Source organism: Octodon degus, unplaced genomic scaffold (assembly GCF_000260255.1).
Source record: "Octodon degus isolate 3935 unplaced genomic scaffold, OctDeg1.0 scaffold00297, whole genome shotgun sequence".
In the NCBI taxonomy this organism is placed as follows: Eukaryota; Metazoa; Chordata; class Mammalia; order Rodentia; family Octodontidae; genus Octodon; species Octodon degus.
In genome coordinates, this window is record NW_004524873.1 from 481,373 (window position 1) to 494,527 (window position 13,155).

At 40.0% G+C, this 13,155-nt stretch overlaps 1 protein-coding gene across 2 annotated transcripts in view; it reads right to left on the reverse strand.

Annotated features, from left to right (window-relative positions):
• The window catches only part of Hsdl2 (hydroxysteroid dehydrogenase like 2), an 82,173-nt gene that overhangs the window by 2,808 nt on the left and 66,210 nt on the right, over positions 1–13,155 (reverse strand). For both annotated transcript variants that reach the window (XM_004647259.2, XM_004647258.2), the window contains one exon: positions 8,791–8,919. In XM_004647259.2, coding sequence (XP_004647316.1) covers positions 8,791–8,919 — 129 coding nt within the window. The remainder of the gene's footprint in view (positions 1–8,790; positions 8,920–13,155) is intronic.

Here is a 13,155-nt window from a genome sequence, read left to right on the forward strand (position 1 = left end):
ACCTGCAATATATGCAGTTAGGTTTACCCTATCTGTCGAAATATCAAATATTTTGGCATGTCCTGGAACAGGTATTTTCCATCAGATAAACATTTATTCTAAATAAGGGTTGTAGCAAGCATATGGTTACAGATAATTTTATGAATAAACTGAGCTACACACCTCTACAAGAAAATATGATGTTAAAGCCCCTTAATTTATAAAGAATAAATTGAATAATTTTGATTTACATAGAAGATACTGAAAACCTTTAAAATGTGAAAGAACAGCCTCTCCAAAAACTTTAGTTTCGTTTTGTTTTTGTTTTGTTTTGTTTTTTTTGGTGGAACCAGGGATTGAACTCAGGCTCTTGCGCTTGCCAGGGAAGCACTTATTCCACTGAGCCATCTCCCCGGCCCTCCAAAAACTTTAAAACACTGACACCTGTCGTGCCTGTACCTGTCCCCCAGTTAAATAAACTGGCTTACTGCTCTGTGAGTCTACAGAGAAGCCGACCCTTCACAATACAACTTCCAGTCAGCTTTCCAGATGCTGGCCCATAAAAATGAACATGATATGACATACCAAAATCCAAGCAAAAACATGATAAAAACAATGTGAAAGGTCAAGGGTAGTACTTGTCTATAATTCCAGCATTCTGAGAGGCTAAGGCAGGAGGATCACAAGTTCAAGCCTACTGTGGGCAATTTAGGGAAACCCTGTTCCAAAATGAAAAGTAAAATGGGCATGGTAGTGCATGCCTATAATCCCAGCACTCAGGAGCCTGAGGCAGGAGGATTGCCACAAGTGTGAGGCCAGCCTAGGGTACATGGTGAATTCAAGGCCAACCTGGACTGCATAGTGAGACCCTATCTCAAATTTAAGAAAATTTAAAAAATAAAAGGAACAGGGATGTAGCTCAGTGAGAAGGATCTGGGTTCAATCTCCCCCTCTCTTGGGGGGCGGGGTAGAAAAAGGGAGAGAGAGAGAGACAGTGAGCAAGAGTGAGAGCACAAGAGAAAACGAAGTAAATGAACAAATTAAAAATGTCAGGCTGGGTATGGTATTGCACGTCTGTAATCCCAGCATGCAGGAGGCTGAAGCAAGAGGAGTATCATGAGTTCCATGCCAGCCTGAACTGCATAGCAAGACCCTGTCTCAAAAAAAAAAAAAAAAAAAAAAAAAATCAAAATCCATGTCCTCTGAGATAAAGGAAGATATGTACCAAGGTTGAACTATGAGAGGAGAGGGTAAAAAGGCAAAGCACTAGGACAAAGAGAGGAGGGGATAAACAGGACAAGGGAAAAGTGGAGTAGTAGTAATGGAGAGCTACAGGGGTAGAGTGAGGAAGAGGGAAGAGTGAGCAATCAGAAGATATGAGTTCGCTCTTGGGAATTAAAATTTTGATTTATAAAATCAAAGTCCAATCAAAAGGTAAGGTGAGTTAGTCTCACAGAAAGCAAATGAAGTTATACAGAGCTATTAGTAGGAGAAAATGTCAATTAAGCCAGATCTAAACTTTTTGTCAGAAAGTAAGGGGGGAAAAAAACCTGAGAGAATTATCAAAAAAGATAGGGCCGGTGAGATAGCTCAGCAGACTAAGCACATGCTTAGGCAAGCACAGAGACTGGGGTTTGATCCCCGGTACTGCATGCTGTGCTGGCCCTGCCCTTGGGTGTGCTGAACAGGTGCCCAAGTCCGAGCATGGTGGCGCATGCCTGTAATCCCAGCATTGTGGAGGCTGAAAACAGGAGGGTTACTATGAGTCCAAGCTGTATAGTGAGACCCTCTATCAAATACACACACACACACACACACACACACACACACACACACGTTATGGACCAAGTGTATGTGAGTCCCCCAAATCATCGTCAAGCCCTAAGCCCAAGTGTGACAAGAGGGTTGCAGCCTTGAGGGAGTCATCAGGTTCTGATGAACACATGAGGGTAGACTCTCCATGGTGGGATTAGGGTTCTTACAGAAAGAGACAGGACCTTCTACCAATACCATATACAAAAAATGAGCTCAAAATGGGTCACAAATCTAAATGTAAAAGCTAAAACTAAAGTCTTTTACAAGAAAACATAGGGATAAACTTTATTATTAATCTTGAGTTTGGCAAAGATTCTCAAATATGATACTTAAAGCAACAAGAGAAAGGATATAAATTAGGTACCAACAAAGAAATGTATTTGCTTCAAAATACATCATCAATAAACTGAAAAGAGAGCCCATAAAAATACAAGTATTTGCAAGTCATATATCTGGAAATACATGAAGAATTCTTAAAGCTCACGAATAGATAACTTCATTAAAAATGAGAAAAAGATTGGATAGAAGCTTCTCCAAGAAAATTATATATGTGACCAATAAGCACATGAAAGGAGCATTCAATATCATAAGCTACTAGGGAAATGCAAATAAAACTACAGGATATCATTTCACATCCAGTACAATGGCAATAACTAAAAAACCATAAAATGGAAAGCTGATACATGCTGGTGATTACAAAGATATGGAAAAACAAAACATCAGAAACCCTTCTACACTGCTGGTGGGAATATAAATGGTCCCGCCACCATGGTACAGTTTGGTAATTCTCTGAACACTTAAAAGAGAATTATGGAGCCGGGCCTGGTGACACACGCCTGTGGGAGGCAGAGACAGGAGGATCACTGTGAATTTAAAGCCAGCCTGGGGTATATAATGGGCTTGAGGTTAATCTGAACTACACAGCAAGACCCTGTCTCAAAAAACAAAAACAAAAATGCTTAAACTGAAGAAAGATAGAAAAATAAAAACTAGGTGAAAAGAAACCAATGACATTAAGATTTTAAAAAAAGAGAATTACCACATGACCTAGTAATTTCACTCTTATCCAGAAATATAAGACAAATGCCAGCAAATGTCCACATAGAAACTTGCACCTGAACGTCTATAGGAGTATTATTCCTAAGAGCAAAGCAGGAGAAACAAACTAACAGTCCCTCTGCAGCTGAATGGTTACAAGTGTGGTATATGCAGGCATGGAATTTTATTCAGCCATGAAAAGAAAAGAGGTAGGGAAATACAAATCAAAACTACACTGAGATTCCATCTCACCCCAGTCAGAATGGCTATCAAGAATACAAGAAAACAAGGGCTGAGGAAATAGTTAGGCAGTCTAAGTGCCTGCCTGGCAAGTGCAAGGACCTGGGTTGAATCTCTGATACCTCATCCTGTGTGGGGTCCAGCACCCCAGGAACCCAGTGCAGGCCACTGAAACCAGGTGTGGTAGTACACTCCTATAATCCCAGCACTGGGGGACTGAGACAGGAGAAGAATCACTACGAGTCCAAGCTGTGTAGTGAGACCTTGTTCCAAATAAGTAAATATTTTATTAAAAAGAATATAAAAATAAATAAATGCTGGTGAGGCTGTGGGGAGAAAGATACTGTTTAAACTCTGATAGGAATATAAACTAGTATAGCCACTATGGAAATCAGTATGGAAGTTCCTCAAAAAACTAAAAATAAAAATACCATTTGACCCAGCTATACCACTGCTTAGTATATTCCCAGAGCAGTTAAAGTCAGCATAGAGAGGTACACCTGCATACCCATGTTTAAAGGTCCATCAACAGATAAATGGATAAAGAAAAATCACACACACACACACACACACGCGCGCGCGCGCGCGCGTATTATTCAGCCACAAGAACGGAATTCTGTCATTTGCAAGGCGATGGATTTAGAGGCTGTGGTGCTGGCCGAAGCAAGCCTGATTCAGAAAGACAAGTATCATTTGTCCTCCCTATGACATGGAATCTAAAACAAATGACAAGAAAGTAGAAGGAAGCCTATTATTAGACCAAGGAAAAAGAGCAAGAGGGAGAGCAGGGTAAGGTTGGGCAACAGAAAGGATAGGTATGAGCAAAATCTATTATACGCACTGAACCCTCCACCAAATCATAAAACCGGGGTAAGTGCGGGGCAAGAAGAAATGGAGGATGGGTAAAATCTGCAATGCCAAATCTGCCAAATCTCCCATTAATCTGCAAAACCAATTTTAAAAAGTTTTTAAAAAGAAAGAAATGTAGGGACCAGGGAGATAGCTCAGTAGAATAAGCGCTTGCCTGGCAAGCACAAGGTCCTGAGTTCAAGCGTTGATACCGCAAAAAAAAAAAAAAAAAAAAGAAAAGAAAAGAAAAGAAAAGAAAAGAAATGTAGAACTGATACAGGCTTCAACTCACGTGAACCATAAAAACACTATGCAAAGTGAAGGAAGCCAGATAAAATGATCACATATCATATGATCCTATTTATATGAAATACACAGAACATGTAAATCAACAGAAAGAGAAAGCAGAATGGTAGGTGCCAGGGAGAGGGAGAGGTAGGGACTGATGACACTACAAGGTGCTCTGTCGGGTGATTAAAGGCCTGGAAGTAGAGAAATGTGATGCTTTTAAGTATTGTCAGTGTATTAAATGACACTCAATTGTCTACTTCAAAATGGTTAAATAAATATCTGAATTTCACCTCATTTAAAAAAAAAAGATTAAGATAGTAATAGATGCTACTACCAAAGTCAGGAATAAGCCAAGTATGGTGGCACACACTTGGAACAACAGTACTCAGGAGTCTGAGGTAGAAAGCTTCAAAGTTTGACTCCAGCCTAGGTTACATAACAAGTTCAAGTCCCCCCCCCCAACTATGGTCACCATGGTGATGGATACGCAAACCACTGAATTATAATTTGGGGGGTGGGATGGTACTGCAACTGAACCCAGAACTGTTGCACTGTGCTGCTTCTCAATCCTTTTAATATTTTATAGTTGAATCTTACTAAGTCACTAAGTGCCCAGTCTGGGTTTGAATTTTCAATCCTTGCACTTCACTTTCCCAGACTTCTAGGATTATAGATGTGCATCATTACTCTAAAAATAAGTGAAATGTATGATTACATAAATTATACCCTGATAAAATCATTAAAAATCAAAGCTACTGGCATATAATGAGATACTTAATAAGTTAAAATCTTCCCACAAAAACATCCTACCTCACGCCAGCATGGTAACCCATATCTGTAGTCCTAGAACTCTAAAAGGATGAGGCAGAAAGATCACAAATTCAAGCCCAGATGGGCAATTTAGTGAAGCCCTGTGTCAGAAAATAAAAAAGGGGTGGGAACGTACTTCACTATGAAAGCCCTGGGTTCAACCCCCTAGTACCACCCAAACCAAAAGAGAACAAAATCACCATCCAGCTCCAAACAACTTTACTACTTAATTCACAGAATCCTAAATCAATGTTAAAAATTAATTGTATGTATATACAGCAAGAACAAATCATTCAAAAATAAAAACCAGTTTGTTCCTAACAGCACAAAAAAGAATGAAATACTTAGGGAAAGGCAGTAACTATAGCAGAAAAAAATAACAAATGACAGTTTATCAAAACAAAAAACTAGGGGCCGGGGAGATGGCTCAGTGGAATAAGTGCTTCCCTGGCAAGCGCAAAGGCCTGAGTTCAATCCCTGGTTCCGCAAAAAAAAAAAAAAAAAGCAGAAAAAAATTTTAAAAAAAACAAAAAACTTTTGTAATACAAAATATATCACCAAGGGCCAGGGATACAGCTCAGTGGCATAAATACCTGCCTGGTAAGTGCTAGGTCTTGAGTTCAATTCCCGGTACAGGAAAACAAAATCAAATATATCATCAAGAAAATGAAAAGACAAGCCAAGGACTGGGAGAAAAATTTGCAAGTCACATATTTAATACAGAACATGCATCCAGAATTTATAAAGAATCTTACCACACAATAATAGCAAGACCATCTTAATCTCTTTTGTAACACCATAATAAATAAGACAATTTAATTTAAAAATCAGCAAAAGCTTTGAATAAACATTTCACCAAATGTAAACAGATATCAAACCCATTAATAATTAAGCTATGCAAGTTAATCCACATGCAACACCTCTCTGTACCCACTAGTATGGCTGTAATAAAACAGTCTTAGTGACAGGAGGCTGCAGAGAAAATAGAACCTTCATTTATTGCTACTGGAACTGTTAAAATGGTGCAGTCACGTTGGAAAAGTTTGGTAGTTGCTTAAAAAGTCAAGTTATCACATGAACCAATAATTTCACTCTTAGGTACCAGAGATGAATGGAAATACACATTCAAACAAATACATGTGAGAATGTTGGGAGTGGTAATATTGATTATAGCCCCAAACTGAAACAATTCAAATATCCACCAGTGAACAAATAGACACTTGTATCACCAGTTCCATCTTTATTTTTGGCAGTTACACTTGTAATTACTAATTTCAATTGTAAAAAGTGTCTACAGAAACAAAAAGCAATAGTGTTTGGCTGGCCATTACCTAGCTGGTGATGGGGTAAGAAAGGATGGAAATACGAATCTATTGCAAAAAGTATTTCTTGGTGTAATTAAATCATTCTCAATCAGCTATAGTCATTGTTTGCCAACTCTAAAAATGTATTAAACATCACATACAATTATAATAATGTATTTTATGGCATGTAAATTATACTTCAATATTACTGTTGAAAAAAAGCCCCCAGGGGGCCAGGGAGATGGCTCAGTGGAATAAGTGCTTCCCTGGTAAGCACAAGGGCCTGAGTTCAATCCCCGGTTCTGCAAAAAAAAAAAAAAAAAAAAAAGAAAAAGAAAAAGAAAAAAGCCCCCAAAATAGCTGTGTTTATGTGTGTGTATACAACATATATGTTCTCAGATAAAGTAATCTTGCAGAATTTATTTTCTTTCTTTTGGGGGGGGTGTAAGGGAGGGTAAGGTTTTTTTTCTTTAAAGAAATGGGCTGGCTTTCACTATGTAGCCCTTGCTGTCTTTGAACTCCTGGATTTAAGTGGTCCTCCTCCAACTGAGTAGCTGGAAATACAGGCACATGCCACTGTGCATCCAGCTGCAACTAATTTCTTCCTTACTGCTTTAACATACACTGGCCTCTACTGGCCAAATGAGAGATTAGATCACTTGATTATTTCTAATGTATCCACTATATGTAATTGGCACACGGTCTCACTATGCAGCTCAGACTCATAGTGATCCTCCTATTTTTAGCCTCCCCAGTGCTGGGATTACAGGTGTGTGTCACCATGCCTGGACTCAGTGGCTGGCTCAGCACACCTAGGGGCAGGGCTGGCACAGCATGTGGTGCTGGGGATTGAACCCTTGTCCCTTGCTTGCCTAAGCAAGTGCTTAGTCCACTGAGCTATCTTGCTGGCCTGAGAATGAACTTTGATAAGCTGAATAATAAACCCACAACCACCATAAAATAAACGTTAGAAATAATAACTGTTACTTTAGTTTAGATGTTGACAATAATTTTAACATGGCCTTTAAATTTTAAAAAGCGTTAAGGTTAATATTCACCAAGAATTTATTGAGCATTTTTTGTTTACAAAGTAGTCTAAAATCTACAAAGAAAGTTTTTGAAACATTAAGCTACTACAAATGGTTAAAGAGCTTACTATTAATGTTGAAAAATGTTACAGTGTATGTGAAAAAGATTATCATTTTCAATTTTTGTACAATGACTAACTGCTATAAAAATGAAAATGTTAAACTTTGACCATTATGGGTCTCATACAACATTAAGATAGAATGTAGGCTACTAACGTTCTTCCTTAGAACTAGAAAATGAGACTCAGAATACATTGTGGGCTTATTTGTCAAGATTAGAACAACAACAAATGAATAATATTCATAATTCATCACATGAGACCTTCTTTATATTATAATATAATGCTTACACTTAGTGTACTACTGCTAAGTTTTTGGAATTTAGGTTAACTAACTTAGCAGATGGAATAGTGCCCTAACAGTAGGAAATAAAGCAAATTACCCTTAAATTCTTTTTGGCACTATTTGGGAAAATGGAAAAAATAGACTACAAAACAATAGGTTCCCTGGGTTAGGGTTTCCACAGAAGACAGAGGCACTCGGCCAGGGCAGAGAGCTGGGAGCTGTGGTACTTCCTAGGACAGCAGCTGGCAAGACTGAAGCACGAACTTACTCCCAGCATGTGAGCAACTGCTGACTTTCGTGCCTCTAGTGTTACTGGAAATAAGGCTTCTCCGTCCAGCCACCAGAAGGAAGGCGTCTTTTTTTTTTTTCTTTTTAGGCAGGGTCTCACTATGTAGCCCAGGCTGGCCCTGAACTCGCAGTGATCTTCTTGCCTCAGCCTCCTGCGTGCTGGGACCACAAGTATGTGCCACTGCACCTGGCTAGGAGTCCTTGAATTATCTGTTTCCAAAATTTTTATTATTAGCATCTTATTTATGAAAAAAACAATCTGACATCTATTCTCCATGGGTTGGATGAAGAAGAAGTGGCAGAAGAAGTAAAATAAGAACAGCTGGGCTGGTGAGATAGCTCAGTGGACTAAGCACCTGCTTGGGCAAGCACAGGGACCTGGGTTGGATCCCCAGCACCACAGGATGCGCCAACCCCACCCCCTAGGTGCACTGAGCCAGCTACAGAGAACAAGCATGGTGGCGCAGGCCTATAATCCCAGCACTGGGGAGGCTGAAAACAGGAGGATCACTATGAATCTGAACTGTGTAGGGAGACCCTGTACCAAACACATAAACAAACAAACAACAACAAGAACAAAAAACAAAACACAGGACTACATATATGCCCTTGAACATAAATAGCCACTAAGATGCTGCTGTTATCAACATTACCAGTCCTGGTCATTAGGGAAAGGAGAAAGCAAACTATCAGAAATAAATTTTCCCTGAACAACAAGTGAACTAATAAAATTCAAAACTCACCTGAAAACATTCTGACAAAATCGTCAGTAGACATACTCATCACGACATCTGCCCGGTCAGAGGGCTCCCCGTGTCCAACATTCCCGCCCTTGCTTTTGAGATCAAGAAACCACGTGCCACCATCTTCACCTGTATAGATACACACACACAAACACACTTAGCAATGACGACAGTTCAGCTCATCTGCCCAAAGGCTGCCTCCAGCAATCAAACTCCATAAATATTTACTAAGCATCTATTATAATCCAGATACTGTGCTAGATTCTGACCATTCAGTGAACAAGAGAAACATGGTTCTTCTCACAAGAGAGCAGGTGATGGGAGAGCGTACTAATAAAAGGTCCAGGATACCTAAAACAGTGAAATTCAGAAAGACAGAAAACAGGTCGTTACTGGGGTCTGGGGGCAGCAAGGGTGGGAGTTATTACGGGATACTTACAGAAATTCAGTTTGGGAATGTTGAGAAAGTTCTAGAGATGGATAATGGTGATGACTGTACAACAATGTAAATGCACTTAATGCTGCTGAACTGTATTAGGAATACTTAACATATCAAATTTATGCATATTTTATCAAAATAAATTACCTGCGATGTAGCTCAGTGGTAGGCCATTACCATTTGCCACAGCGCTTGCCTAGCATATTCAAATCCCGCAATTTTGGGGCCAGGGAGATGGCTCAGTAGAATAAGCACTTCCCTGGTAAGTGCAAGGGTCTGAGTTCAATCCCCAGTTTCGCAAAAAAAAAAAAAAAAAAAAAAAAATCCCGTGATTTGATCCTCATAGCATAAAAGAATTAAGGTAGGCATGATGGTGTCCACCTGTAATCCTAGCAGTCCAGGAGGCTGTGGCAGGAGGGTTGCCAAGGTGAAGCTCAGACCAGGCAATTTAGCAACTTAGTAAGATCCTGTTTCAAAATAAAAAAAAACCAAAAAGGCTGGATATATAGCTCAGGGAGAATCCCTGGATTAGTCACCTTTCTGCAATAAATGGGTAGACAGATAAAAAACTATATAAGGAGAGAAGGAAACAGACAGACAAGCACATTGAGGGGGGTGCTCAGTTGTAGCTGACCTACCATGTGCTAAAGCACATGTTTATATGCCACAGAGCACTTGTCTAAAATTTGCAAGGCCCTAGACTTGATCTCCAAATCATAAAAACTTAGTTAAGTTAAAAACAGCTCCAGAAAAGCCAAGCTGAAGCTGAGCTTTCAAAGTAAAGTAAGAATTAGCTAGAAAGACTAGGAAGAGGGAAAATAGTCCAGACAATGGGAACTCAGGATATTAAAAATAAAAAGCAAAATCAAGGGTGCATGCAGCATGTGTGAGGAATTGAGAAAAGTACTGCAGGACCGAGGCTGAAAGGGAATGGACAGGGGCATCAGAGGAGCTCAGGAGCAGCCTAGGTACGGAACACAGTACATCCACGAAGGGACTGAATGCTTCATCTGCAGGAGGCAACGGGGACTGAGAATGATGGATCATGCTTTGCATCTTAAATAAGTTACCCTACCTAGAACGCAGGTGGAATACTGGGGAGTGTGACAGTTAATTATGTTATGCCAACTTCACTAGGTTAAGAAATGTTTAGCAGATTAGTAAAGCATGCTCCTGGGTGGGTCTGGGTGGTCCTAAAATGTGACTGTGGGTATTGTCTATGGTCCTTGCTCATTCTTCTCTAGCTTGTTTCCAACCATTGTGGACAAAGCATCTTGGCTACGCTACACTGTACCACCTACTACCATGAGGTTTCTGCCCTGGATGGAGCCTGCTGACCATGACGGACTCTCCTGAAACCATGACCTAAAGTAAACCTTTAAATTGTGGGTGTCAGACATTGGATCCCAGCCACAGCAAGAGATGGAGAGGATGTGCAAGGCTGGTAAGGATGGTGATACAGTACACCATGAGCTTGAGGACGTGTGTGTGTGTGTGCATGGAGAAAAGTGGGCACATCTGAGACAAAACTTCACAGCAGAATTACAAGCCCAGGTAACTGATTTGAATATTGAGAAGAAAAGTAGGTAAGGTACATAGGAATGATCTGCTACTTTTTGGCTCAGAAAATTGGGTAAATATGGGCATTTTCTATACTGAGTGAGGACTTCAGAAGAGCAGCAGATTTAACAGGTAGTGGCAAAGACAGGTTGGAACTAGCGAGTTGTTCTGGAGATTTTCAGTTGGAGGCTTTGGGATAGCCAAGTAAAAATGTCAAATGAAGTCTAAGCTACAAATATAGATACGTAATTAATCAGTTCAGAAGGCCACTTAAGCCTCACAGATGATTGTGGATTCCTAGAAAAGTTTGTACAGTGTAAAGAGTACCAAGAAGGCGACCTCAAAAAACCACAGAGGAGAAGGATTGAGCAAAGGAGACCAACAGCATGGCCAGGGGCCAACAAAGAACACAGGGAAACTACCAAGAAAGAGGCCAAAAAGGGGGACATTTCTGCAAGAGTGGTCAGCAGGCTTCCATGCTGCAGAGTGGTTACAAGAAGGCATGACAGACACTGACAAAGGTTCTACAATCTGAGGTACAGGATCTCAGCATAAATCCTGAGGGCATTTCACTGACCTTCTCAGATCAAAAAGCTACAACTCTTGTTGCACAGGGCCTGCTTTACCTTGGTCTTAACCATCCAGTAGAAAAGTATGAAGACGAAATATAGGAAGTAAAACCATGTTGTTATGTTGAGCTGTGGGAGACTCAGGTCAATAATTTCTGACATTGCCAGTTAAACAGAAGACCCAATGCTATTATGGGCTACTGGTCTCTTTTAGAATATTTTGCTGAGTTTACACACCTATAATATTCAATAACGGAACTTAAAAAAAATGGGGTATAACTATGAATGTCCATTTTGTATCTGTGTATTCAAAGTGGTTGGGATAGATATATAGTTGCATTCTCTTAATGAATAGAATGATTTTTTCTAATGGTGTTTGTAAGTAGGATCACAAGTCTGCATCTTGTACAGCAATTAACCACTAAGAAGAATATATGCAGTGTATTATTTGTTAAAACTGTAGTTTCGATTTGATTTGAAACTGTCTCATTGCTATATGTTTATCAATAAAACTTTGAAAAGAATAAAAAGGCTAAAATTATAAAAAAATAAAAAAAAATAAGAGAGAACTATTAAAAAAAAAAAAAAAAAAAAGAAGGCATGACAAAGGCCCACTGGTGCCATGGGCGTCACAGAAGACCCTGAAGAAAGCAGTATTCATTTATTTGGTTATTTATTTGCAGTACAATGGATTGAACTCAGGGCTTTCTACTATAGTACATCCCCAGCCATTATAGCCCTTGTTTTTTTGTTGTTTTGTTTTGTTTGCTGTTATTTTAATTTTTTTTTTTCCGATTTTTTTTTGTGGAACCGGGGATTGAACTCAGGCCCTTGCGCTTGCCAGGCAAGCACTTATTTTACTGAGCTATCTCCCCGGCCCTGTTATTTTAATTTTGAGACAGTCTTGTCACTAAGTTGACCAGGTTGGGCTCAGACTTGTGATCCTCTGCCTCAGCCTCCCAGAGCATTGCGCTTACAGGTGTGCACCACAGTAGGTTGAAGAAAACAAATTTTATGGAACAAAAGAAAATGGTATCAAAGCAGCAGTGTGAGGTGCAGAAGAAGGACATGTTCCTCTTGAAAGGAACAAAAAAATGTATGGTCTTGTTACTGCTGTTATAGTCTGTGTTATAGAAAAGAGCTGATGACATTAAACTTTGATGGGGGGAGCGCTGCAGCATGAAAAGATTGAAAAGAAGGCAAAAGAAACAGGATCTAGAACTCTGCTACTGAAATGGTCATCCATGTACTTACAATCCAGTCATCATCAGTCAGAAATGCAGAGTCTAAGACCCCAGCCCAGCCCTGCACGTCACACCCTGCATCTGAAGACAGGCCCAGGTACTCAGAATCATACAGACATCGAAGGTTGCGGTACACTGATCAAAAACTGAGCTCTGTTTCTTGGGAGGGAGGGACAGATCTACATTTGATGTAATGATCAATCTACATTTGATGGCCGGAAGCTGAAGCAATTCCTGTCTGTGACTGTGTGAAGGTTTTAAAAAGCTGCAGTAGAGGGGCCGGGGAGATGGTTCAGTAGAATAAGCGCCTCCCTGGTAAGTACAAGGGCCTGAGTTCAATCCCCAGTTCTGCCAAAGGAAAAAAAAAAAAAAGTTGCAGTACAAAATGAAGTAATAAGCCAAAAACACAGAATTCTGAGGTGCTGCTTAGAATTATTTGAACAGGGGCTGGTGACATGGCTCAGTGGTCTAAAGCACCTACTTAGAACAAGCTTAGCAAAGCACATGGACCGCGGTTCAATCCCCCAGCACCACATGCCAGCCAGCCCCACCC